The following is a 27,944-nucleotide window of genomic DNA, read 5'->3' on the forward strand; positions in this document are numbered from 1 at the left end:
GGAAAGCTATTTTTAAGGGAAGAAGGGTGTGATCCAATATATGTGACATGAAAGCAGAGGGAGGGAAGGGGAAAGAGAATCAATAAGAATGAGTGTGTAGGAAAATGTTGTTATGAAAACCCTTACCCTGTGTAGTTTTTTAAAACACTAACAAAACAAAAGATGTCTGGGTCCCAACCAAAATGTCTATAAATTGGGACAAATAAAATAAAAAGGGTCCATAAAGAAAACCCCTAGGAATACTAATATCTGAAGGACAAGGGTATAAAAAAAAAGTAGGAAATGCAGATAGAAGATGGTATCACAGATTAGGAGAGGGAGAGCTCCAATTAGTATGGGAGAAGAGTTTAATATATTACAGAATTCTGAAACAATGAATATTGGATCTAGCAATGTGGTGGATAAGGTATGAGTCAAAGTGCTGCAGAGACAAGTAAATGGCAAGTGAATAGCTAGTGATCAGTCATGACATAAAGGACTAGGGAGAAGAAAGTCATTTCTATACGATTAAGATTCAGAAAAAGACAGCATGGAGGTACTTAGAATAGGAACATAAAGAAAAGGTGGCATGTGGAATAGATAAATATGTTTGTAAGATGAGATAAATGTTCCTAAAATGAGGAAAGGAAAATGTCCATTGCTAGAATGTGTGTTCCATGTGATATCTTGGCAGATTAAAGAGCAGATATGGAGTAACAGCTCCCCTTTATGAAAACATCTGAGTTTTTAGATCTCAGTGTCTTTAATTACTATCTTCAGTTTGAAGAAATAGTTATATTTAATGAAAAATCAAGTAAGTAGAATTTTTAAAAGGCCAAGGCTAATGACATGTTGAAGATGTTCAATGGAAGGCTTCCTAGGACGTAGGAGGAATGAGATTCCAGAAGTACTTACCATAAAAGGAAAAATCTACTTACTATGCATGCAGGGAAGGCTGGAGAGACAAAAAAGACACTTGCAAAGATTCACAAAGAGGATCAGGATGCTAAAACACTACTCATGTGTATTCCCCACTCCTTGCCTCGTGTTGCCTGGAGTTTTCCTCCAGGCACTGTACTCTACCAGAGGCTGGTAAATCATGTAAATACATTTACTAGGATTGTGTCAAAACAAGAATGAAAAGGGTTGGGGTTAAGAGCATTGGCTGCTCTTCCAGAGGACCCAGGTTTGACTCCCAGCATCCACATGGCAGCTCACAACCATTTGTAATTCCCATTCTAGGGGATGCCTTGTTCTTCATTCCATACTGAAAGGGCACACATGTGGTACACAGACATACTTGTAGGCAAAACACTCATATACATAAAACAAAAAAAGAATGAATAGACTGAAATGCGGTTCTGACCATGATTACAATCACAAAGTGTGCCAAGTTCTTTTCTGACTGCCAGCCCTTAGGGTAATAACTGGAAACAAGATGCAAAACTGGATTCTACAGACATTCTGACGCTGACTCTGGCTGCCAACTTGATGGTCATTTTAAACTGGGTTCTACTAAGAACCCAGAGAGTTGACAATGCCGAATTTGACTTGTGAACAGATGGTAATAAAGGTTCCCAGTTGGCTCCGCCCCTTCAGTTTCCCAAATTACCACCCAGCCTATAAACTATTAGGTGGCACATACCATAAAGTATTATGCCTTAGATTTAATACCTCTTGGACTCTTAAAATTTCATTATTAGATTAATTTCTTATTTTGGCAAATGTCTCAACAGTCCTCTCGTTCCCAAATTGGGTATTTGACCTAGTACTGAGATGACTTTCATAAATACTGCCAATAAGGCTTTCATGTAAGACAAATATTCCCAGAGCAGATCAAAAAGGCAATTCCACTAATACAAAGACCTTTCTAGATGCTGTCACTTACTTAAAATGCTCAATTAGTGTGTGAAATATTAATTTACAATAACTATTGATTTTATGAATTCAACTTTAAAAGTATGTAGGTAATTGAAACAAATTCTGATTTAAAAAGAGTTATTTTACTCTTTGTTCTTTGTTTTTGAAACAGGGTCTCATGCAGTCCAGATTGGCTCAAATTCAATATTTGGCCAAGGATGACCTAGAAATCCTGGTCTTCTGCTGAGATTATGAGTGTGCTCCACCACTAAAACAGTTCATTTTAATGGTACTGTGTCATGAAGAAAAGAAATACTCATTATGTAGGTCAATTTGACCTCAGCTATTTGCTTAATGTACATTTAATACTATAGTGAAAATGTTTCTGAGAAAGGAAATAAACTGTCTTTGTGGGATTTTCTTGAGACAGGGTCTCAGCGTGTCATCTTGTTTGACCTTAAACTCACTATGTAGACCAGGCTGGGCTTGAATTCACAGGGATCTGCCTGCCTCTGTCTGTCTCCCAAGTGCTTCAATTAAAGGAGTGTGTGACATTGGGTCTGATTGTTGAGATTCCCCCCCCCCGGCACTGGGCTTGAACTCAGGGCCTGATACATGCTAAGAAAGTGCTCTATCACAGAGATACACCCAACCCTGTGAAAAAGTTTCCAAGCCACGAAAGCAATAAAAAGTTTAAAGATTAAAAAGTTTCATGGCCATTAAATTTTCATTGAAGTTACCTATAGAGAAAAAAAAATAAAACCCTACTAATCTTCAATTTTCTACTCTGAGATCTTTCAAAGATAATTTTCGGTCTAAGAATTAGAAAACACTTATCTATTTATTTAAAAAAAATGAAACTCCTCTTAAAAACTAATTAAGATTTTTTTGAAAGAGTCACTTTGTGACTCACCTTCTAATGTAACACTTATTTATGCGTCTTTTAGATCTATATTCAAAACATTTCAAGTATTATCACATGAAGCTGAACAGATACTTGAGACTGGTATGGGAAAGACGGCTCAATGGATAAAGTACATGTTATTATGTAAGCATGAGGAACTAAGTTCAGATACCTAGCATCCACTATGTGCATCTGCAACCCAGGTCAGCACTAGTGGATCCAAGAGCACTCTGGCCAAGTGGTGTAGCAGAAAGAACGAGCCTCAGGTTAATGAAGACTGTCAGAAAAACTAAAGTGGAAAGCACACAGGAGGAAACTTGACCTTGATGTAGACTTCTGGCCTTCACGTACATAGATAACCACACATACACATGCATACACATACACACACACACACACACACACACACACACACACACACAATATACACACATGCAAGTACACGCACATGTACACCACAAAAATATTTGAAGCTATTCAGTATAACATATATGTCTACACCAATTTCAAAGACAAGATATAATAAAAGGAATTTAGCTACCTAGGTAAAAGAGAATAGAAGAGAAATGAATCCAAGACAATTTAACTTTACCTAACAAACAGATGAAGTGCTACAATCTTAAAAACAGATTAATCTTCTAAGAATTCATCCTGACAACACGCAGGAAATAACAAGATGTTGCACTGTTTGCTGAGTTTAAGTATGCACTTGAAATAAACCAGGTGGCTTCTTATCAGATTCCTTCTAAAATACTCAGTGGTGTATATATCTTTTCTGAAATGGAAGGTACTAATCAAAGAAGTAAGAGTAAGCAGAAATGTCAAGCCTCTAATCCCTAGATGAAGAAAACTGTAAGGCTAACACCCCCGAAAAAGTTCAGCAACTTGGCCCGAGTCTCCCACAGTAGCTAACAATCGTGTTGAGAATTGTGATAATTAACTGTAATCCCAAGGCTTACCTCAGGAACCCAGGAGAAACATGCCAGCTGGGTTGCTGTGGTGTCTTGTATGACATACTAATATGACTGAGAAATTACATGGAAGTTTTCGAGATAATCTAAAAGACAGATTGTGTTATAGATATGAAATGCTAGCCTCAACTTAGGAATTGAGAAAAGTGTACAAAAAGATGCTCTGAAGCCAGGCATTGGTGGAGCATGCCTTTAATCCCAGCACTGGGGAGGCAGAGCCCAGCGTATCTCTGTGAGTTCGAGGCCAGCCTGGTCTACATAGCGAGATCCAGGACAGGCACCAAAACTACACAGAGAAACCCTGTTTCGAAGAGAAAAAAAAAAAAAAAAAACTAACAAAAAAGATGCTTCTGAAGATTTTACTATGAAACTAATATCCCAGAGATTACTATTTTCCTGAGAATATGACTCAACAAAGGTGCTTACATTAACACATGTGGGACGGGGACACACACACACACACACACACACACACACACACACACACTCCCTTTCACAGACTTGCCAAATAAAATCATCCAGACCTGCAGCCTAGGTAATTCTTATTCTGCAGCCATCCTTGTGTCAGTCAAGCCTTACATATGGGATTTTTCTTTCCAGACAGAGCAACACAGAGACAAAATTTATTGAAAACAGTCTAGTTCTACTCTTAAGCACTTCTTCTAAGGTCATTTTTTTTTCTGTTTAAAACTGCCATCATGTAATATACAAATCTTCACTTTAACCAATGGGAAAAAATGTGAGCAAATTTCCTTAAGAAATAAAAGAATCTTTATTGATTTGATTTAGAAGCAATGCTGGGCAAACAGACAGGCAAATATCTGAGAAGAGATATGGTACATCAACTAGGAATTTAAACATTTGAAGAAAAAACATGGAAAGTACTTACATGGACCAGTTTCTTATACAAATGCTAAAGCATGGAAAAACATCCCAAATCAAATAGAGTATTACCATCAAGGCGCAAAACCATTAAAACAAAACAAAACAAAAATACAAAAGATACAAAGACAGTGTGTCTACAGGAAATAATAGTATATATAGCAGTACATAAACTGGCCCATGTAAAATACAAAAATATTTATTGAATTCAGATCTTTCTATAAAACAGTGCTTTGGAGGTATTTTAATATGAATCCAATATACAATCTAAATGTAAAAACTTTTAGAAACATTAACAGCATTAAGCCAGTGCTACCCACTTGTTCCAATTAGTCTTTTTAAAAAGCTGTTTTGTTGATTCATGACAAACGTCTAATACCTGTGCTCTTAAAAGCATAATCCTTTCTTTTAAGATTAACAAGCTTATGCTAAAACACAGTTTAAATGGAAAAATATTTTAAAAATCAGATTTGTTTCATTTCTAACAAGTGTTTTAAGCTGGCTGTGCAGTTCCCTGTTGTTCTAGGAGATGGTTAGTCAGGAATATGATTCTGAACCAGTAAGGTTTTCAGGCTAAGTGGAAAGCAAGTTAAAGTGACACAATCTCTGTCACTCCTATATAACCCAAAAGACAGTTACAGACATACACATGCTAACATGCAATTGCCTATATATGTATGCATATGTACCATGTATTCAACATTAGCATTTTGGAACCCAGACAGTTCTTCATTTTCTCATGAATGAAAGGCATATAATCTGCCCTCCAAAAATAACAAGAACCTTCTATATATGGCTGCAGATCAATATTTTAAGAAATGTTTGCTGGGTCATACCAATATGTATGTGTTGTATGTGTACATGCATGTATGTATGCATATATATATGAAAGATCTCCTAGAAGCTGCAAGGAATACATGATGTGTTAACTATCAGGCTGAAAGAATTTGCTCTCATATAAGCATTAGGTGATGCACAAAAATGAACAACTGTTGCCATCTGAGTACAAAATTGAATACAGAAGTACCACAATGAACAGTAACAATGTAAGTTTTGGTTATCACAGAACCATTTAAACATGAAGCCAAAGTAGTCAATGATGGAGCAGTCAATGCAAACTGGAAATGAAGAATGTGTTAATGGACTAAGGCAAGACCATGACTTTTGGATTAGGTACAAGCTATTTTATGAGTGTAAGTGCACTTCGTTATCTAGGTTCTGAGACATACTAACATTTCTTCTTGAAGAAAACAGGAAAGAACAAAGCACATTACCACAACTAAGGAAGACTGGAAGGTTCAAGAGAAATCTGCATTCATCTTAGTGCTGCATGTAGAGGCCAATTTCTGGGTACAAAGCACTAATGCCCTCATTTGGCATTGCCTAGCAATTATCTCTAAAGCACCTAAAAACAGATTGAAATGCCCAGTTGGAATTGCCTTGTGTCTTGCAATTTAAAAGATTGAAATATCCAGTTTTTTTTTAAAAAAGATTAAATAAAAAGATTAACATCTATTCTAAAATTTAAAAAGCTTTTGTGTTTTGTCATTTCAGCCACATTAAATACAAATGTATTCAAAAAGGGTGAGAAAAGAATTTTACTGGCAAGAGCGTGATACTGCTGGGCTCTGCTCAAATCTACTGATATCTCTCTCTTTCATAGGTCAATATGGAGCAATGCCAAAGTAGCTAAGTCAACCTGCAAATAAAAGTCACAAACAATGCAAAAGAAGCAAGTACAAATTCCTGAGATCATGTTGTCCAAAATCAACCTCATGCAGGCAGAGAAAACCTGCTTTTTCCTACACAGTACAATTCCTCATCAAAATTTGTAAGTCAAACACTGCGACACAAATTCCAGCCAGTGAAACAAAACTTGTAGTCCAGGTAATTTTGTACATGCCTTTTGCTATAGAAGTTTTAAACTCCTTGGTCAGGGAAATCAAAATCACACGACTCATTTGTAGTTGACAGTATTTGGGAGTCTTTTGTTTAAGTTTGAAATCTACCATATCACCCAATCTAAAAGCAGGACTGTAACTAAATGTACCTTCAATAGTATTACATACAGGAACTTGTACTTGCTATATGATTTTGTAACAGAGATCACATGTGTATTAGTGTTACAGAGTCTGATATCCAGCATAACTCTTTCTTCTGCCAATTAGGTAAGCAATCACTATAACGATAATCAAGCCTGAAAGACCAGCACCAACTATAATTGGTATTAGAATGGTGTCATCATCCAGCGAACACTCCTGGGCTGTAGGTGAGAAAAAGTGTGTAACAGATAATGAGTATAATCAAAAAAAAAAAGAATGTCTAAAAGTAAAAGATGTTGACTCAAGTCAGAAATGCTCTTATAAAATAAATTTCAACTAACAAAGGCAGGTATATTTTTAAGATAAAGTATAGAAAGTGATAACTGGCTAAAGCTAAAATCCTAAAGTGTATTTGTCTTTTCATTTGTGAGTACATACAAAATATTCCTACGTGTAAATAATGAAAATCACGTGATACACACACTGTGTTATAGTTCTAAGATGGGAGAATTACTTATCAGCCCATGTCTACAGAACCAGTTTCACCTCTGAGTGGAAGAGTGGACATCTCTGGGGAGATAAAGAACACCAGGGTAATCACTGAACTGAACAATTGCTGGCTCTGGAGTTCTTTAACAATGAGTGAGCGTCAGCAAACTACAGCCCATGGGCCAAACCTGGCTGAAGAGCTAAAAATAACATGAATAATTTTAAATGACTGGAAAAGAGGATAGTCTTTTGTGAAACATGAGAGTTACACGAAATTCAAATTCAAGTTTTACACTCATCTGTATGAATTGCCTAGGGCGGTTTCCAAACTACAATGGCCGAGTTGAAGAGTTGTGACACACACCATATGACCTTAAAGCTCAGTTTAGACTTTTTCTCAAAAAGCTTGTATGTCCCTAGCTTAAAATATGTGATCTGAGTGGGTGGAAGAGTTAAGGAACTAGGACCTCTTACTAATTTGAGTGTGTTTACTACATGTTTTATCAATCTGGCTCAGAATAGCAGGCCAGAGGGACTATTATTTCTATTTATAGAAAGTAGTCTGATCTAATAAAATCCAATCAACACTCTTCAACCTGACTGCAATTCTATTTCCTCCCTGAATACACTTAAGTATTACCTGGGTGTTATATTTATAGTTACCCACAACCAAGAACCTAGTTCCACAAATAGATCATGCATTCAATATCAGTATTAAATGTTCTATATCTCTCTGGCACCCAAGCTTTCAAATTAGGCAAAGAGCATAGCTCATCTTGGGCCACTGCCAACTAGATAAATAGACCTGAACTGAAAATAATACTGCAGATGACTTTAAATTCTAAACACAAAATGATGTAGTGGAACTAAATGAAGATTAAAAAAAAACCTATTAGAGGATCGAAATGATTAAAGTAATAAGCAAAAAAAAAACACACAGGAAGAAATTGGATTATTTTGGTTTTTGTGAAGCAGGATCTCATATACCCCAGGCTAGCCTGGAACTGACTATGTATCCAAGGATGACCTTAAACTCCAGATACCTCTGCCTTAACTGCCTGAGTACTATGATTAGAAGCATATGTTACCACTCCTGGCAAAGGAAATGGACTCTTGAAATTTTTTAAGTTGTGATTAACCTTTCTTCCCACAAGAATGGTAGGGTAAAGTGCCTGGTCTCTTTTGGACCCATGCAAGGCCGACTAGGTATTTGGTACCACTGCAAAGGCAGCTGAATAGTTCACAGTATATTCACTTTAATCACAACTTCTCCATTTACTTATTAACCTCTAGATTAATTGTTTGAAAGGATAGGAATGACTAGAATAGCTCTGTTCAACAAAGCTCTGCTCCACAAACCCCCAATTTTAAGTAATTGGTTTAAAAGCATAAGTCACTTAAGGAATTTGCTGTACTTTTTTATGTCATACATATTTTAATCTGCAATGCCAAATACATCTTTCATATTCACACAAATACAATATAATGAACCCTACATGAGGATTTCATTAAAAACCTGATAAAAGCCATCATTAGTCCAAAGTAGGTCTTCAAAAAGCTTTACTTGAACTAAGACTCTCTAAGTCACTTTGGCTAGCAAGACTAGAATTCATGGGATGTGAGGCTTTGCGACCACCCTTTATCTTGTGTCTTAACCAAACCAAACTGTTTTCATTTGGGTATGTTTCCCAAGAAGATGGTCCAATGAAGGCAGATGTAAGGTACTTAAAGCTGGTGCTCCAAGTGCCAACCCCACCCAAATTCAACCCTAGGGGAGCATCTGTTTCTTAAAAGGGATCTTTAAATATTTCAAATGATTTTCAGAATTTCAAAAATTACATCTACTTTGAACAAAATGATAAGCCAAATGAAGTTACACAATTTGTTTGAGGCTGTGAGAACTTTCTATCAGAATCAAGAGAAGAATTCATATTTTTCTATGAATCCCCATGACTCAGAGGAAAGTCCACCTATAGGGTGATAGAAGACAGTAAATAGTTTGCTTGATTCTTACCTGTAGAATACTTTCCTTCGGTCACATTAAAAGGTTGCACCTTTAGGTTAAAGGTATTTATCTGAAACGTTCTAGACACTGAAACAACCTGCTCTTTGTTGCACATATAAGAACTTCCCAGAGGGGCATCCCAGAAGCTAAGATTGTTATTTGAAACGCTGAAAGCTGCAGAAAAAAAGGCAGGTTAGTTAACTTCTTAGTCTATCAACATAAGAAAAATGAGACAGTCGTTAGGGTTATGTCGTGTGTGTGTGTGTGTGTGTGTGTGTGTGTGTGTGTGTGTGTGTGTGTAGATGTACCTGGATGTGTACATGCATGCAGTGATGGCCTGATGATGGTGATGGTGGTGGTGTGGTGGTGGTGTGTGTGTGTGTGTGTGTGTGTGTGTGTAAATGCACCTGGATGTGTACATGCATGCAGTGATGGCCAGATGACATCCTTGAGTGGAGACAGGGATCCACCTGTCTCTGCCTCCCCAGCACAGTGCAGAACACCACACCCACTTTCTTTCACTCTGGTCTTTGTGCGTGCGAGCACTTGAACAAATGAGCTATCTATATCCCTAGCACTTTCTTGAGGATTTTCAAAATATGGCTCTGACCCCAAAGAAACAACTCTTGCCATCACTAAGTTCACTTAACTTCTTTGTTTTATTTTGTTTGATTTCTGAGACAGGATCTCATTATATAGCTCAAACTGACCTAGGGCTCACTATGCATCCCAGGCTGTCCTCAAACTCATGATCCTCCTGTCTCTGTTTCTTAATGCTGCAATTTCAGGAATGCACCACATCCACTCCCTAATCTTTCCATAAATGCTTCTATAGTCTAAAATTCAGTCATTTCCTTAACATTTGCATACTTTGAAAAGATGAGTCTGCAAAGGAGATGATTCTACACTATACACTATAGTCCTACGTTAGATTTAAGTTGTGATCAAGAAATACTTTTTACATAGCATCTTCTATTTCATAAGACATGATCTGGCTGGGCAGTGGTGGTGCACGCCTTTAATCCCAGCACTCTGGAGGCAGAGGCAGGCGGATCTCTGTGAGTTCGAGGCCAGCCTGGGCTACAAAATAAGTTCCAGGACAGGCTCCAAAGCTGCACAGAGAAACCGTGTCTCGGGAAAAAAAAAAAAAAGACATGGTCTGGTCATAAGCTAATTATCATTTCCACTCCTTCCATAAAACCTACCTTCTTCTCCCCTAGGCCAATGCTGTGCTTACCTGAGCCATTAGCCAAATACATGCTGACATTCACTCCCTTCAGATAGAATCGGTTTTCACTTTTCTGTTTGAAAAAGAGCTTCCAGTCAATAACATATCACAGCTGTCTAAAAAAACAGTTAATACCTGCAGGATAGCAATCTAGTACTAATATACAGATGAGGAAACCATAAGACATCAGCCAGCAGTATAAACTACAACTAAGTCTTGTCACTAATTGTAACAAAACCATTTTCCAATACATTTCATTTCTAAACTCTTTGACCATGGTACGGTATTCAGGAATTCTTGGATATAAATTCATCTCTGTTTTATTCTTCTTGTCACTTGCTGAGTCCACACTATCACAATGTAACCTTTTTTGGTTTTTCGAGACAGGGTTTGTCTGTGTAGTCCTGGCTGTCCTGGAACTCACTCTGTAGACCAGGCTGGTCTTGAACTCAGAGATCCACCTGCCTCTGCCTCCTGAATGCTGGGATTAAAGGCGTGTGCCACCATGCCAGGCTCATAATGTGACCTTTTAAATGGGTGCCCTGTTTTCAGATCCTCCAGTTCTGTTCTCTTATTTTCATTACTATTATCTATTTTATTTGCTCACCATATTGATTTTTCAGTACTATTACCTTTGCATTTTATTTTTGTTTTCTAACCTTCGTAGTTTGCGGCTGGGACCCAGGGCTTATTGCAAGTAACATGCAAGTGTTATTCAATTGAGGACATCATGAGGCTAATGTTCATCTACTAAAATTTTTACTACACTTATTTAGTGTGTGTAAATGCATGAATTCATGCCATGGCATGTGTGGAGGTCAGAGGACAACTCATGGGACTTGGCTCTCTCCCTCCACCATGTTTGTTCTGGGGATGGAACTCAAGCTATCATCAAACTTGGCCCATCTTGCCCATTTTTATTTTTATTACTTATTTGTTTTTGTAAGACAAGGTCTATTATACAACCTCTGGCTGTCCTGGAACTCACTATGGAGGCCAGACTAGCCTCAAACTCACAGATCTGCCTACCTCTGCATCCCAAGTGCTGGCTAGTTTCATTTTTTTATTAACATACATTCTACTTTTATTTTGAGACAGTGTCTTGCTATGTAGCTTTGGATAGGCTGGAACTTATTATGTAGACCAAGCTGGCCTCAACTCAACAATCCCCCTACCTCTGCCTCCCAAGTGCTGGATCAAAGGCTTTTACTACCACATCCCACTAAATACATTAATTGTGTGTATTAAGAAAAGGTTTCTCTACATACACAGGAATGTACTGGATCTTACTATATAGACCGGCTAGCCTAGAACTCACAGAAACTGCCTGCCTCTGCCTCCCAAGTGCTAAGATTAAAGGCGTGCACCACCACACCTAGCACTTAATTATATGTATTAATGGGGCTCAGTGTGGTATTCTGATACATGCATACAGTATACACTAATCAAATAAGGGTACTTGGCATTCCCCTCACCTTCGAACTACTAATGTTAGAAGCTTTGATGTCCTCTCTTCTAGATCTTCATAAAATATAAAATAGGGTACACTGAATTAATTATCCCATTGTGGAACACTTACTGTATCTTATCCAGTATCCCTCAACCTAGCCTCCCCTCTCTATCCATTGCTGTGGGATGGTCTGTATGTCAAATTGTTCTGATTGGTCAATAAATAAAACACTGATTGGCCAGTGGCCAGTCAGGAAGTAGGTGGGACAAGGAGAGAGGAGAATTCTGGGAAGCAGAAGGCTGAGGCAGAGAGACACTGCCAGCTCCTGCCATGACCAGCAATATGTGAAGACACCGGTAAGCCACCAGCCATGTGGCAAGGTATAGATTTATAAAAATGGGTTAATTTAAGATATAAGTACAGTTAGTAAGAAGCCTGCCACGGCCATACAGTTTGTAAGCAATATATGTCTCTGTGTTTACTTGGTTGGGTCTGAGTGGCTGTGGGACTGGCGGGTGACAAAGATTTGTCCTGACTGTGGGCAAGGCAGGAAAACTCTAGCTACAATCCATTATTTTTCTGAAGCATTCAACTGATAAACCAGCCACTCTAATAAGTGCTTAGTATACACAAAGTAATATATCTAAGTGTTTCATGGAACTAACAAGTTGAACTAGACTTGTACCTTGCCCTCCTAGTGCTTGTAATCTGCCAAGGAACATAAGATAGATACATAAGAAATTAAATACATAGCTCAGTGGTGGAGGGCTTGCTTAGCATTTATGAGCCCTAGAGTGCTGTTCCCATACCAACCCCACCGCCCTTAGACTGGAAAGAAAAGATACACAAATAAGCTAAATCTGTTAAAAAGAAAGTGGCAAGTTAAGAAAACTGGCAGGAAAGAAATCATTTCCAATGAGGGAAGATGCAAAAGTCATGCTAGCTAAGGAGGGGTCGGGGATTTGTGGTGGGCAGATTTGGTTACAAAACAAGTGGACAAAGAACATGTTTGAGAAGGCAATAGCATAAGCAAAGGTAATCTACACACTTGAGAATTAAGTGCCAACCATTGTTCTTTTTGTATATGAGACAGTGGAAATTGAACCTAGTATTCTACCCACGTTGGGCAAGCATCCTGACACTGAGCTACATGTTCCCAGGCATTTTATTTGCTATTTGAAACAGGGTCTTACTACGTTGCCCAGACTAGCACTGAACTCATGTAGCGCAGGCTGGCCTTGAATTTGCAATCCTCTTATCTCAGCCTCCCAAGTAGCTGGGAGTATAATACCTATGCCACTAGACCTGGTTCCAATACCTCTGTACTACTGATGCTTATTGTGCCCGGTTTAAGATGAGTCATTCAAGCACAGAGTTGCTAAGTGACCTCCCTCACCGCTGCCAATTAGTAATCAGTGAGCTGGAAATTAAAACCCAAAGTCCAGCTACAAATATATGGACTGGTTACTACTGTGCTCAGACTTCAGAAGCTATGCCTGAAAGTCAGAGTGAAGGAAGCATGCGGTCCAGGAAGTGAAATAAAGGCTACAAGAGCAGAATGCCCTGAATGGAGGGAAAGGCTTGAACCACCCTTCTGCAGAGTTTAGATGTTACCTTGTTGGCAAAACAGAATCAGTGAAGATTTATGGGGAAGAGTTGTGCTTTAGGGAGATGAATCTAAGGGAGATAAGGAAGATGTGAGATAAGGTAGGAGGTTTTTGAACAATCCAGGCAAGCGGTAGCACAGCTGGAAGCAGACCTGAGGCAGAGAGAGGGGAATGAAACGAAGAAGACAGAAATTTCAGTAGCAAGCATAGTGGAGGGTTTGATGTCCTCTTACACGTCCTTCCTCTGTTGAGGCAATGCCTCTGCCTGGCATTAAACACGTCACATGCATCATCTTCCCAAAAGATCTTGACCGTGTTCCTTTACCCAGGGACAAACTCTACTCTTCCACTTCTCCTCATCTCTGTATGTACAAATCTGACTTATTCCTGAGTGCCCTCAAACGTCACCCCTTCCATTAAACCTTCACCTCCTCTCCAGCCAGGACTAACCTCTTCCCCTCCTCTTTGCTCCCACAGCACTTTGTGCTAACATCTGGCCTGGCACTAGCATGTACATAGGTATACTTGCCTAGCATTTGTGAGGCCCTAAATTCAATCCCAATCAAGACAGAAAGAGAATGAGAGGGAGAACAAGGGAAAAGAAAGAATATGAATAAAATATGAATGACTGTCTAGAAAGGCCTTTTCTTGCTGTATTGAAGAGGCTGGTTCTTTTTTGTTTATTTTGTTGTTTTTGCAGTCTTGGAAATGGAACCCCAGAGCGTCACACTTGCTAGGCAAACACTTGACCACTGAAACTCCAGGTATTTGGACATTTTTTAGTAATAATTAGGTGGTCACATGTATACTGTAACAAAGGATTTACTTGAATATCGGGGAGAAGATTTTTGTCAACATTTCTAAAATAAAACTGTTTGATATAGTCATGATTTACTCAATAAACAGTCTATAGGAAAAAGGTTATATTCAAGATAACAAGTTCAAATGTGAAATGACATACTGACATTTTTTGTTGTGTGTTATTTTTTTTTTTTTGATATGGTGCCTTACTACATAGCCCAAGCTAGCCTTGGACTCTTGATGCTCCTGCTTCGCTATAGGTAGATGTATACCATCTTGCCTGTACAACAGATACTGAAACTATATCCCATCTCTACATATAGTAATATGAATTGAAAGCAAAAGTGGTTTTTAAACAATTATACAACAGTTCTGCTCAAACTGTTCTCTCACCTATAACTATCTCCTATTCTTCATTCCCATTTGCTACTATTGCACACATACATCCACCAATCACACAAAATCAAGACTATTATTTGCTTCTGAAATGGTAGAAATTAAGATCCCCAGTTATTAATGGATGCTAGCAAGAAGTAGAACAGGTATGCCTAATTGCTCACAGTTCAGCTCTTCACATAAGCATGAGCAACAAAAACCTGAATGCTGGCACTATAAAGGACTGTGATTTAATGAGTCAATGTATGTACTTACATAGAGCCTACATATAACAAGAGAACTGTCCCTCAAATTCTCAGAGGATTAGTACCAGGATCCAGTACAGATACCAAAATCTAGGATGATGCTCAAGTCCTCTTTTCAAAATGGTGCTACTTACAACTTACACATGTCTCCTGTACACTTTCAATCATCCCCAAATTACTTATAATCCCTAAATATAAATGCTATGTAAAAGGAATAGTGTATTGTTTACATTTTAATAACAAAAAAAAGCCTGTGCATTTTCACTATAAATGCAATTTTTTATGGTTCTGGGACCAAACGCAAGGTCTTGAACATTCTAAGCAACAGTGTCTGCCACCAAACTTGAACTCCAGGCCTTTTTACTTAATATTGAATCAAGGTTGGTTTAATCTGTGTATGCAGGACCTAGAGAAACAAACAGCTGACTATGCTCATTAATGCTAGCTATTACTAATACAGACACTATTATAAAGAATCTTAATGAGGACTGGAGAGGTGGCTCAGCAATTGGGAGCACTGGTTGTTCTTTCAGGACCCAGTTCAATTCCCAGCACCCACACGGCTGCTTGCAGCAGTTTGTGGCTTTACTTCCAGGGGATCTGGCGCCCTCACACAGACATTCATGAAGGCAAAACACTAATGCACATATATATATATATATATATATATATATATATATATATATATATATCTTTTTAAAAGAGAATCTTAAGCTGGGCAGTGGAGTCACACACCTTTAATCCCAGCACTCAGGAGGCAAAGGCAGGCAGATTTCTCTGAGTTCAAGGCCAGCCTGGTCTAAGAGTTCCAGAACAGTCAAGGCTACACAGAGAAACCCTGTCTCAAAAACAAACAAAAAAAGAATCTTAAACTATGAAAGATTTAAAATGTTATGTGTAAGCATGAGAATTGTTTAATAATACTGAAAAACATTATCATAAAAACTAATTAAATATGGAGTAATTATACAGTTAGGGTTTTTTTTAATGTGAGTTCATTCTTGCTCCTACATTAGAGTATACATAATGGCAGAATGGCAACTTTCTATGACAAGAGTCTAGCCCACAGACAGTTGAACTAACTCAGAGATGCACAAGGATAAGCAAGCTTTACTTTATAATTAGTGTTATAAATGAAAGCAAAGCCAAATACCCACACACACATATACCTACCACTGTTTAGACTTTCAAGAGTACTTCTCAGAGAAAGAACTTAACTTTAGAAAACAGCTGGTACTCACCACAGCAAAGATAAAGTCAAGATACTTAATTTGGCTGTTGTTTAGCCTAAGTTGAGCAGTTTGAGGAAGACATTTGCCAGTGAAGTCAGTTGTAGCAGGGTTGATGTTAAAAATGAAAGGCACCTTCAGGGGAATGAACAGAAGGAAGGTATGGATTAACTAAAAGTCCATAGCAAAGCCTTATACTCTGATAAAACCAACATCAACGTAGAACAAAAACGCCTTTGTTTCAATACTTGAATTCGTGGTGTCTTACTTTCACGAGAACTTGGCACAAGCCCTCAAGCTATGACTCAGTCGACTTCAACAACAATAACAAGAGGGAAGCTTTCTCAGTAATGAGCCAAATAAAAACACATTTTTACAGAGCACAAGAGCCATCTGTCTGGCTTGTTTCAATCACAGGATCCTGAAAATGGGATTTGTTCATTGGCACTCCTCCTGGTGCCCCAATGAGGTACTGCAAGCAAACGAGTACTTGTGCATATCTCTGGGCTCTGACTCATCAAATGGCCTTGTTCCTGCACACTAACCTACAGTGTGGTTCAAAGAAAAGGGTGAAAGAGCTTTGGTTTGATTTTTAATTTTTGGTGGTGTTGGAATGGTACCCAGGGTCTTATGCATTATCCAAGTGCTCTACCACTTAACTCTATCGTCATTCCCAACTTAACTATGTATGCTGAGCTACTGAAGGCTGATAGAATCTAAACCATAAAGAAGTCTTTTAAATTGGCAGGTTTGCTGCTGGCCAAGATGCCTTAAAGGTGACATTAACTCTTCATGGTTATAGTCATTCCAAACTAACCAAAGCTCAAGTCAACACTAAATCTGCATTTAAACTTGAATCATTCTAGTAAGTTCTTAAGTGCATGGTAGGCTATACTTGAGATGAAAAATTTTTTTTTCAAGTTTACTGATAAAACAGACGACTTTACCTTCTCCTCAGTGATGTTGAGCTGCAGCCCCATGGTAGCCAGCAGACAGGTAGCATTGCCATTAGTAACATTATAGTTTCCAACCTTTGGAGTTGGAGTGGGTGTCGTAGTAGGAGATGGCACAGTAGTATGAATAATGGGTGCTACAGTGGTGACGGGTATGTCTTCGTCACATACGTGTTCTAAAACAAAGGAGAAAATAAGCTATGCTGGTCTTGTCTTCTTGCTTTATTAGGCCAGGAGAGAGCAAACTACTTCCAGAGTTAGGTTCCCACAGTCAACAAGAGTTAATTCGAGCAAATGAAGACCTTGGTGGTATAGTTTTCAAGTGGATGAAGCAGGGATTCTTAAACTGTTTCATATACAGATAATCTCTTGTGAGTTTTGAGCAGAGTACACAAACTCAGAACACATCAAAAGGTTGTAGCTACTGCAGTGTGGCCACATACTCTGCTTTTTCAGGCCCACAAAGGCCTTTATTTCAAAGAGCTTCACCTGCCTCTAAGGGGAAATCCATAGCATGTCTGAAAACACCCCACCCCAGCTAAAGAGTCTTTTTCCTTCCAACATACAACCACTGTGATGAAGGATAATGCTTACTAAAAAAGTTTCAAAATCATTAAAGGATCTAAATACAAAGGAATCTTTTATTTCCACTACCCCTACAGAAGGTCACAGGCATTTAAATCCCTTTTTAGGAAGTGTTAGTAGTTTTCTAATAATGAATATGAAATTATTACATTTCCATTAAAAAGCACATAAAATTATTTTCAAATCAACTTCTAAAAAGTCAAGGGTAGAACACAGAAATCTAATTTCTAAACTTTGGGCACAGAACTGCTAAGAGCACACCGCCAAGCTATTTGAGGATTTGTTCAATTGTCAGGTTTTATAAGCTGAAAACATCATAGAAAATATTTTTAAAAGACTATTCCAAAGGCTAGATAAATGGATCTGCAGTTAAGAACACTATCTGTTCTTCCAGAGGACCTGAGTTCGAGTTCCAGTGCCCACATGGTGTTTCACAACTGTGCGTTAACTCCAGTTCCTGGGGATCCAACACCAGGTATGCATATGGTGCATAGACATATATTCAGGCAAAACACTCACACAAAAAAATTCAAAAACACCAAAAACAACTATTCCAGAGCCAGGCATGGTGGTGTATGTCTTTAATGCAAGCAGTCTAAGAAAAAGTAGATCTCTAGGAGTTGGAGGTCAGCCTGGTCTCTATAATGAGTTCCAGGCCCTGTCTCAAAAAAAAAAGAAAAAAAAACTGAGGCTGAGGACATACCTCAGCTGGTAAAGTATTTGTCCTGCAATTCTGAGACCTGAGATAAAACCCCAGAACTCCTGTAGAAAATCTAAACATGGAGGCATATGCTTGCAATACCAGTGCTGAGGGAAAGGATGGCCACAGGTAGATCCCCACAACTCATTGGATAGCAGCCTAGCCTACTCAGTACTTTCCAGGCCAGTGAGATACTCTATGTCAAAAACCCATGTAGAGGGGACCTGAGAAATTATACCCAAGGTTGACCCCTGGCCTCCAGTGTGCACACTCCTATTCATTCTCTCTCTCTCTCTCTATCTGTCTCTCTGTCTCTCTCTCGTTCTCTGTCTCTCTCTTGTTCTCTCTGTCTCTCTCTGTCTCTCTGTCTCTCTCTCTCTGTCTCTCTCTCTCTCTCTCTCTCTCTCTCTCTCTCTCTCACACACACACACACACACACACACACACACACACACACACCCCACATACCATTCCTTGTATATTATAAACTTGCAACTGAAATTACCAGTAAGAATGACTATCACGCCAGGCAAATCCCAGTACTCGGGAGGCAGAGCCAGGTGGATCTCTGTGAGTTCGAGGCCAGTCTGGTCTACAGAGCAAGATTCAGGCACCAAAACTACACAGAGAAACTCTGTCTCGAAAAACCAAAATAAAATAAAATAAAATAAAGTAAGAGTCATATAATATAAATCCATACTTTAAGGACTCACCTTTTTTACTCACTGTGCCATTTTCAACAAAAGCTTGTAGGTGAATATGCCAATAGCGCTGAACCACAGGGTCCGTGTTAAAAATTAATAAACTATTGCACCTGTAGATGTTATTCAATGGAAATTTGACTGTCTGAAGACTGTTGTTAACAGGAACACTTCCTATAAAACAAGATTAACAATGGTATTGCCAGGAAGACATGAGAAACTGTTAATATATTTATATTAACATATAAATGCATGTTTTCTTTTCCTCTATGTCAAGTGATAAAATGTGGAGCATGTTGGCAGGAATGACAAGTTCACTGGGACTCAAACTGTAGGGAGTAGTAAGGGTTAAGAAAGAAAGCAGTAAGACTGGAGGGATGGCTCAGTGGTTAAGAGCATCGACAGCTCTTCCAGAGGTTCTGAGTTCAGTTCCTGGCACCCACATGAGATCTGACACCCTCTTCTCACCTCTGTGGGCAGCACACACACACACACACACACACACACACACACACACACATATTCACTCACTCACACACGTGGTGCACAGACATATGTGCAGGCCAAAGACTCATACACAAAAGAAAGTCAAATCATAAAGAAACATTCTTTGAAAAGAGAGTATTCCACTAAGTGATCTTGACAGCCCCCACATCAGTTTTTTCCCTTTTTTAATTTAAGATTTTTTGCATACAATATATTTTGATCATATTTTCCCTCTCCTAACTCCTCCCTGATCCTCCACACCTCCCTACTCACCCAACTTCAGGTTCCTCTCCCTACTTCCTCTCTCAAAACAAGCAAGAGTACAGCAAGGAAAATTGAAACAAACAAAAACCAGTAAGACCAAAAGTGTCCAAACAAAAAGTCCACAAAGAAACACACACACACAGAGAGAGAGAGAGAGAGAGAGAGAGAGAGAGAGAGAGAGAGAGAGAGAGAGAGAGAGAGAGAGAGAAGAGAGAGAAAGAGAGAGAGATGGGTTCACTGGGCCCATTTTTTGCTGGCTAACTATTCCACTGAAGAAAAATGGTTTTTGTTGTACCAGCAGGTATCAATTTCAAATAGTTTCTTGGTTAGGAGTGGGACTTAAAAGAGGAAATAAGATCTAATTTAATTTAAGGACTGTAACAAATATGCAGCAATAGGCAGAGAAAACCCTACCTTTTAATTAACAGGGGAAACAAAAGGCCAATGAATGGGCTGCTTAGGTGAAAAGTGAGAGTGGAAGGGAGGGGTTGCCAACACTAAGAGAGTTGATGGGCAGGAGGAAAAAACACAGGTCAAATTAAAAATGCCTCTCTAGGTAGAATAGATAGAACTTAGTGACTGTAAAAAAGGAAGAGTGCTGAGAACGCAGCTCAGTGGGTAGAGGGCTGGCCTACAGGTACACCAGAGGCCCCAGGTTCAATACCCAGCACCCCACACAGGCCAGTACTGAAATCCTGCCGCTCCAGAGCTAAGACTTCAAGTTCATACTTGGCTTCAGCTGGCTACATTAGAAATGACAGATCCTTCTTCTTTCTTGGCCTGCTAAAGACGGCTCAGAGAGTAAAGCGACTTGGTGCACAAGGCCTGGTGACCTGAGTTTAATTCTCAGGATCTACATGAAAATGAAAGAAAAGAACTGACTCCACAAAGTTGTTCTCTGACTTCCACATACACACACTACAGCACATACATTCTCACACACACACACACACACACACACACATACACACACACACACACACACACACACACACACACAACAGTGATGATAATTATTTTTCAAAGAAAAGATAGAGTTGGATTGAACATAGATTTTTGTAATAAATCTCTACTTTTGTGCTACCATACACAAGTATGTTACATCAATGGTAATTTATTTATGAACTTCTTCCTAGATGGAATTTAAAGATGATTCCAGCCAGGCGGTGGTGGTGCACACCTTTAATCCCAGCACTATGGAGGCAGAGGCAGGTGGATCTCTGTGAGTTCGAAGCCAGCTTAGTCTACAGAGTGAGTTCCAGGACAGCCAGTGTTGTTATACAGAGAAATCCTGCCTCAAAAATCCAAAAATGAATGAATGAATGAATGAATGAATGAATGAATGAATAAGAAAGAAAAATAAAGATGATTCCATTTCAAGAAATCTTTAGGTAAAAAAAAAAAAGTTATACCACTGTAAACAGAGTTTTTATTGGAATGCCTATAGTGAAACTGCAAAATACTGGTCTAAATGGCTTAGTCTCTTAGAGCAGCAGAAAAGAAGGTATTAATGATCATTAATGGAGGCCTGTGCCTCTCCATCATGGAATAAGGTAGCCACTTAATGCTACCTTGGCACCCCCTAAGACATTTGTTTTTGAATTTGTTTTGCTAAAATTGTCTCCTTGTTATCAAAAAGGAACAGATGTGAACTAGCACATAAAGACAAACCTCAAAAAACAATGAAAGGGAAACCTGGTGTGGTGGTGCACACCTTCCAGAAACCAGAGGCAGATGGATCTCTCTGCATGTTTGAGGCAAGCCTATTCTACATAGTTGAATTCCAGGCCAACCAGAACAACTTGGTGAGACCATTATTTCAAAAACAAATCAAACAAACAAACAAAAAATGATGGGAAAAAAAAGTTCTACACATATTAGGGTTATACTATGAAACTATATAAAAATTACAACTATTATTTATGAACATAGATAATACATACAGGAATACTACACCCTAAAGTTATAAGGCTGGTTGCTTCTAGCAGGCTGGGAGGAAAATGGAAGCAAGGAGTACCTTAAATGTATCTGTAAAGTTTTAGTTCTTTAAAATAATGAAGCAGTCATTTTAAAATTACATTTATTAGGCAAGACATACTTCTTTAATCCCAGTATCCAGGAGGCAGAGGCAGATAGATCTCTGTGAACTGGAGACCAACCTGGTCTACACAGGGAGTTCCAGGACAGCCAGGACTATATATACAGTGAGATTCTATCGAAAACAACAACAAAAAAAATAGTTCTGGGGAATGGGTCTCTGTAGGTCTGCTATATTATTCTCTCGAGCTTTTTTGAATTTTAATCATGAAAACATTTTTAAATAGCAGCTTCAAGTTACTTCAATTATTAAATGCCTAAAAATTAGTATTTCAAAATACTAAATTATTTCAAAGGCAATTCTCTAAAGTGCACGTTAGGAAAGTATTTTAAATTCCAAATAGTTTTGATAAATACTTTATTTATTATACAGAAGACAGTCATAGAAAAACTCATCAACCACTAGTTTAAAATAAAGATAAAGAAGGGGGTTAGCATGTCAGTGATTTTATCTAATGTGTCAGACTAAAGCCATCTTCCTTTAATAGCTGCCCACGTGGTTGGGGCATGCATTACATCATCTCCTGATTATAATAACAGCCTCTGAAGCTGGCTTCTCTGCTTAGTCTCCTCACTTCCAAATTAATCCAGCAGTATAATTCTCTATACACTATCCCTTCTGCTTTGCTTCTATCGTTTTCTCTGACTTAGAAAAACCTACCACAGTTTCCCTAGTGCCTACCCCCATCATGCTAAAGGCCCTTTCTTGGCTTCCCAGGCCCCTATAATGAGGCCCACTGCACTGAGCTAACTGTCTTTGCCTCCTGTTACACATACAGACAGGCTGGATTTTAATCAGGCAATTCTGCAAGAGCTGCTGTGCATCCTCTGCTGCCCCCTGGTGGAAACATCCTGCTCAAATTCTTCCACTTACATTCCACCATTAGCAGCTGCAACTCAGGACCCATTTCTCCACCCAGCTCTTTTACTCCTCCATCATAAACTGACCTCTCTCTGTTTCCAATCTCTTTTCTCTGCTCCTCATCAGGACCACTGGTGAGAACACTCAGAAAGCAGACACTCAGCCCAGGGATACATAGATGCAATGCAGAATGCATACTACGTCCTAAATTTGCTGTGTGCTTTTTTGTTGAGAAAGAGAGTCTAGAACTTTCCTCAAATGCTCAGAAAAGATTTATGAACTCTCTACCCACTCAAACAGAAACTACAAACAAGAACAAAAAAATTCAGACTGAGCTCAATGTTCTCCATATCACTTGGGAACACAATAAAGCTTTGTCTCCCTCAATGATTTCTAAACCCCTTGAAAGTAAAGGACAAATCTTATCCTAGTTATTAAAGATAATGCAACCATGCCACAGAGATAAATATCTAAAATAGCCAATAAGCTCTTGCCTCAGTTATGCTCTCAAATTAAGGGATTTAGAAGAATTAAATCTTTGATTTGCACAAGAAAACCCACAGAATCTTTTGGAGCTCACAGAGACTGAACCAACAACCAGGGAGCCTGCACAGGACTGACCTAGGCCCTCTGCATATGTGACAGTTGTGTAGCTTGGTCTTCTTGTGGGACTCCTAACAGTGGGAGCAGTAGCTGTCTCTAATGCTGATGCCTGCTTTGGGGACCCTTTCCTCCTACTGAATTACCTCGTCCAGTCTTAATAGGAGAGGAGGTGCCTAGTCTCACTGCAATTTGATATTCCATAGCTGGCTGATATCCACGAGAGGCCCCCTTTTCTGAAGACAAACAGAGAAGGAGGATTGGAGGGGGAGAGTGGGAGGAGAGGAGGGAAGAAAAACTGTGGTTGGGATGTAAAAAGATAATTTTTAAAAACTTGGGTTTGATTTTCAAGTCTCAGTTGTGCTAGCTCTCAAGTTTAATGTGAAGCTCATTCACTTCTGAGTCTTTTTTGGAGGGAGGGAACAGGGTTAGAGACAGGGTTTCTCTGTATAATCCTGGCTGTCCTGGAACTCACTCTGTAGACCAGGCTGGTTTTGAACTCAGAGATTCACCTACCTGCCTCTGCCTCCCAAGTGCTGGGATTAAAGGCGTGTGCTGGTACCACCTGGCTCACTCCTGAGTCTTTAAAATATGAGTTTTCCATCCACAAGTCCAGAAGTATTATTAATCCCCAAATCTAGGCACCTGATGCTGATCTGTCAGTGTTTCTGCAGTCATAGTAGCATACTATGGGTGAGAAGAGCTAACTCCTCCAGACACCATACTAATCTAATGTCATTGGAGGGGGTTGAAAGGACAGAATTTTGTGCCTAATGAAATCAGCATCATAAACTGAACATAGTGGTGTGCAAACACCCATAATCTCAATACTCAAGAGTACTGAGATAAGAGGAGTGTGCATTTCAGGTCAGCCTAGCTTGCTTCAGAGACAAAAAACTTAAAATCTCCACTATCCATACTTTCAAAATATTTTAATGCATATTTGTTTTAACAATGACAAGACTGGCCTAATTATCTAAGTTGTTCTTGACCTGAAGTTGTCTCAAAATAGCAAATGTTAAGCTTAGTTCTTTTAACTTTAATCACTATTTACTTTTCAAGTCAAAGTTTATCCTAATACTAAAAAGATCTGTAGGTAAGAAGAGATTTCTTCTAATCTCAAATTACTGAACTTACATACTTTCAGTTAGTAAAGAATTTTTTCATTCACCCAACATTTGCTGAGTGTCTGCTAATAAGTATATGGCCTCTATAGTTCAGTAAATTTTGCTTCAAACACTAGCTTTCCACTCACTAAATTTGGAGCCTTTGGGAAAGTCACCAAGCCTCATTCCCTTTACTTACTTCCCAGGGTTGCAATAAATGGTACGCTCAATAAAACCCTGCATGTGACAATCAGGGTAATCAATGGTATAGAGTAAAACATCCAGCAATGACAGTCAATATCACTTTGTGCCCCATACTGTTCTACTCATGGTCAGGACTGAGATGAGTAACAAGATTGATTTTTCATTCTTAAGAAGATAGATGATTATTTTGTTTACACTTTTTGTTACTAACAAAAGGAAGAGAATGTAACACAAATCCAATTGTTAAGGTTACCTTTATCTGCAGCACCAGGAAATGTTGTGCTATCACTAGTGTTGTAGGAAAGCAAGATGCTGTCAATAAAATAATAAGAAGCTTCCTTGGTAAAATTCACTTCCCAAGAGATTGCAGATCCAAATTGTACCACTATTTTGGTGCTGTTTCCGGTCATTCCCACAGCTGCTTCCGTTGTATGTCACATTGGAAGGTTCTGAAATGGTTACAGTTTTCTAAAAGATAAAAAAGTTTAGGAGTGGGTGAGAAAACAGACAGCGGTGAGTCCCATCCCTTTGCCTAGTGTGCTATGAAAAGCAATCTCAGATTCTTACACACCAGGTGTCTGGACAAGTTCATGTATATCTAAAGAAAATAGGAAAAGTTACCTGGACTCTTCTTATCTAGCCCTTTGCTCATTTCTACAGATCTAGAGATGGAATTCAGGCTCTCCTGCACAATGGGCAAGTGCTCAACCACTGAGCAGTTTCCCAGCTTATAGACAGGCTTTTGTTTTGTTTTGTTTTTGTTTTTGAGACAGAGTTTCTCTGTGTAGTCTCACTCTGTAGACCAGGCTGGCCTCATATCACAGAGATCTGCCTGGCTCTGCCTCCCAATACCGGGATTAAAGGCGTGCACCACCACTGCCCGGTTTTTTTTTTTTTAAAGTGATACTATAGATAGGGCCTTAACAAAATGAAAATAAGGCAAAAAGACCAAGAAGAGAAAAACAAAAAGGTAGACAGAAATAGCAGACTAGTTTTTAAAGGTTGGGAGCTCGACAGATGGCTCAGTGGTTAAGAGCACTGGCTGCGCATCCAGAGGGCCCAGGCTAGATTCCCAGAACCCACATTGTGGGCTCACAACTGTCTGTAACTACAGTTCCAGGGGAAGCAATGCCCTTTTCTGCCCTCCTTGGGCGCCAGGCACAAGTGGTGCACAAACACACAGAGAAAAAAAATTAAGCCCACACACCCATACCATACACATAAATTTTTTTAAATATAAAAAATTTTTAAAGATGAAAAAAGAAATTGAAGATTTAATGTTACTATATTATTTCAGAAGTGGTGAAAACTGAAATACCATGAAGTCTTTCCTCATTTGCATATAACCATCTCCAAGGAAAACTGCCCCCCCCCAAAAAATGAATTTTAAGTATCCACTCCAATCTTAAACAGAATACTTTTTAAAGTATACTAGTTAAAAAAACATAAGATTTGCAAGTTAGGTCAATTATCATGAAATCTTATTTGTACATATACAGGTAAAGGGTAAAGAAAGTCTAAATGTAAAGCCAGGCATGGTGGCACATGCCTTTAATCTCAGCACTCAAGAGGCAGAGGCAGGCGGATCTCTGTGAGTTCGAGAGCAGCCTGGTCCAGAGTTCCAGGCCAGCTAGGGCTGTTACACAGAGAAACCTTGTCTCAAACAAAACAAAACAAAAGTCTAAGTGATGTGTTTTATGTGCATGTCTGTATAGAATGGGTTAATAAAGTTGTTGAGTAACTTGATCGTAAAAAAACAAAAGTCTAAGTGTAAATAAACCCCTACTCAAGACAAATATGGGACTGGGAAATAGTAATGACAGAGTGCTTACCTGGCACCTAAGAGACTCTGGGTTTGAACCCCAGCACCACTATCATCAAAACCAAAACCAAACCAAAAAAACCTGTTTACTGAAAGGGACTAGAAAGATTGCTCAATGGTTAACAGCAGTGGCTATTCTTCCAGAGGATTCCCAGCACCCACATGGCAGCTCATTCTCATCTGTAATTCTGGTTCCACAGGATCCAATGCCCTCTATTGACCTCCAATGCAATCATGGTGCACATATACATAAAAAGTAAGTAAATCTCAAAAGACAAATATGTTTACTTACAAGAGTTCTGTTTGTAGTTTCATATGATATTGTGAAATTCATCTCCCATTTTGCAAAAAGGCAAGTACCTTTCGAATCTGTCAAATTAAGTTGCAATGCATAGGACTGAACAGCTCCTAGATTAAAAAATAAATTGTACAATATAAGATAAAAATAAATTCTAGCCACTGCTGAAGTTCAACTCTAAAATGAAATCCGTCTGTTCAAGTATATGGTGCCATGGTGGTTACTTCTCTTTGCAGTTTTTAACAGAGCACTGGTAAAAAGGGTAGCCTTTTCTCTTCTGAAAATAAATGGTTACTAGATCCTTGCTTGATGCTTAGGATGGCAGAAACCAATGACTTTGATTCCCACATAAACTTGTGCCTTGTTAGTTCAGGTTTAGACCATTGCAGTTGCCTTTTCGCTGTTCTTGTTTCTTGCAGTGCTGGGGATCAAACCAGGGCTTCACACATTGGCAAGTGCTCGACTGAGCTATATCCAATGCTTCTTTGGAGGTAACTAAGGTAGGAGGAAGTTTGGAAGATGTATTAAACTCCTGCTTCTCTCAAACCCATTCAGTGAAACCTTCTCTGCAATAATGATAGATCAGATGTCTTATGCTCTTACTCGAAACTCTGTTGTCAACTATATGACTAGGACACATGGAAGTCTTCCCAAATGATTTTTTATTCTGATGTGATCAGGGTTAGCTTTTCCAAACACATGTATCACAAGACCAGAGAAGCAACATTTCAAAGGGCTGTTAGAGCCTAGATCTGTAAGAAAAGTCAATTTTTACAAATGCAGAGTCCATAACTTTATTTATTTCACTTTGAAACTGAACTGAGTAAAAAGGCTGGTGAACCTTTCACATGGACCCACAATTACTTCCTAAATTCTCAACCTGCTCCTTCTGTAAATGGAGAAACTTTTCAGGCAGAAATGCTTTGGGACTTTTCATCTACCTTAACTCTCATCTTCTATACTAAAGGTTACTAAAACATTATCTATTAAACTCAAGTGCCTAAAGCTTCAATATTCTAATGGAGAATGGGGAAATATGCCAGCAAATACACCTGCAACATAAATAACAGGCAACCATCTGAGAATCGTCTTGCCTGTCTCATACATTACCCAAGGGGAAAGTTGTTTCCTGTTAAGATAGTTGCACACCCTTTAATGCTATCTGAGCAATCCAGTGT

The 27,944-nt window shown here is 38.8% G+C and overlaps 1 protein-coding gene across 1 annotated transcript in view; it reads right to left on the reverse strand.

Moving 5' to 3' along the window:
- Lamp2 (lysosomal associated membrane protein 2) overlaps positions 1-27,944 on the reverse strand; it is a 46,899-nt gene that overhangs the window by 4,139 nt on the left and 14,816 nt on the right. The window contains 8 exon segments of the mRNA XM_028893723.2: positions 9,142-9,306; positions 10,370-10,433; positions 16,101-16,223; positions 17,036-17,217; positions 19,040-19,201; positions 24,900-25,047; positions 25,049-25,114; positions 26,761-26,876. Coding sequence (XP_028749556.1) covers positions 9,142-9,306; positions 10,370-10,433; positions 16,101-16,223; positions 17,036-17,217; positions 19,040-19,201; positions 24,900-25,047; positions 25,049-25,114; positions 26,761-26,876 — 1,026 coding nt within the window.

This window comes from Peromyscus leucopus, chromosome X (assembly GCF_004664715.2).
Source record: "Peromyscus leucopus breed LL Stock chromosome X, UCI_PerLeu_2.1, whole genome shotgun sequence".
Classification (NCBI taxonomy): domain Eukaryota; kingdom Metazoa; phylum Chordata; class Mammalia; order Rodentia; family Cricetidae; genus Peromyscus; species Peromyscus leucopus.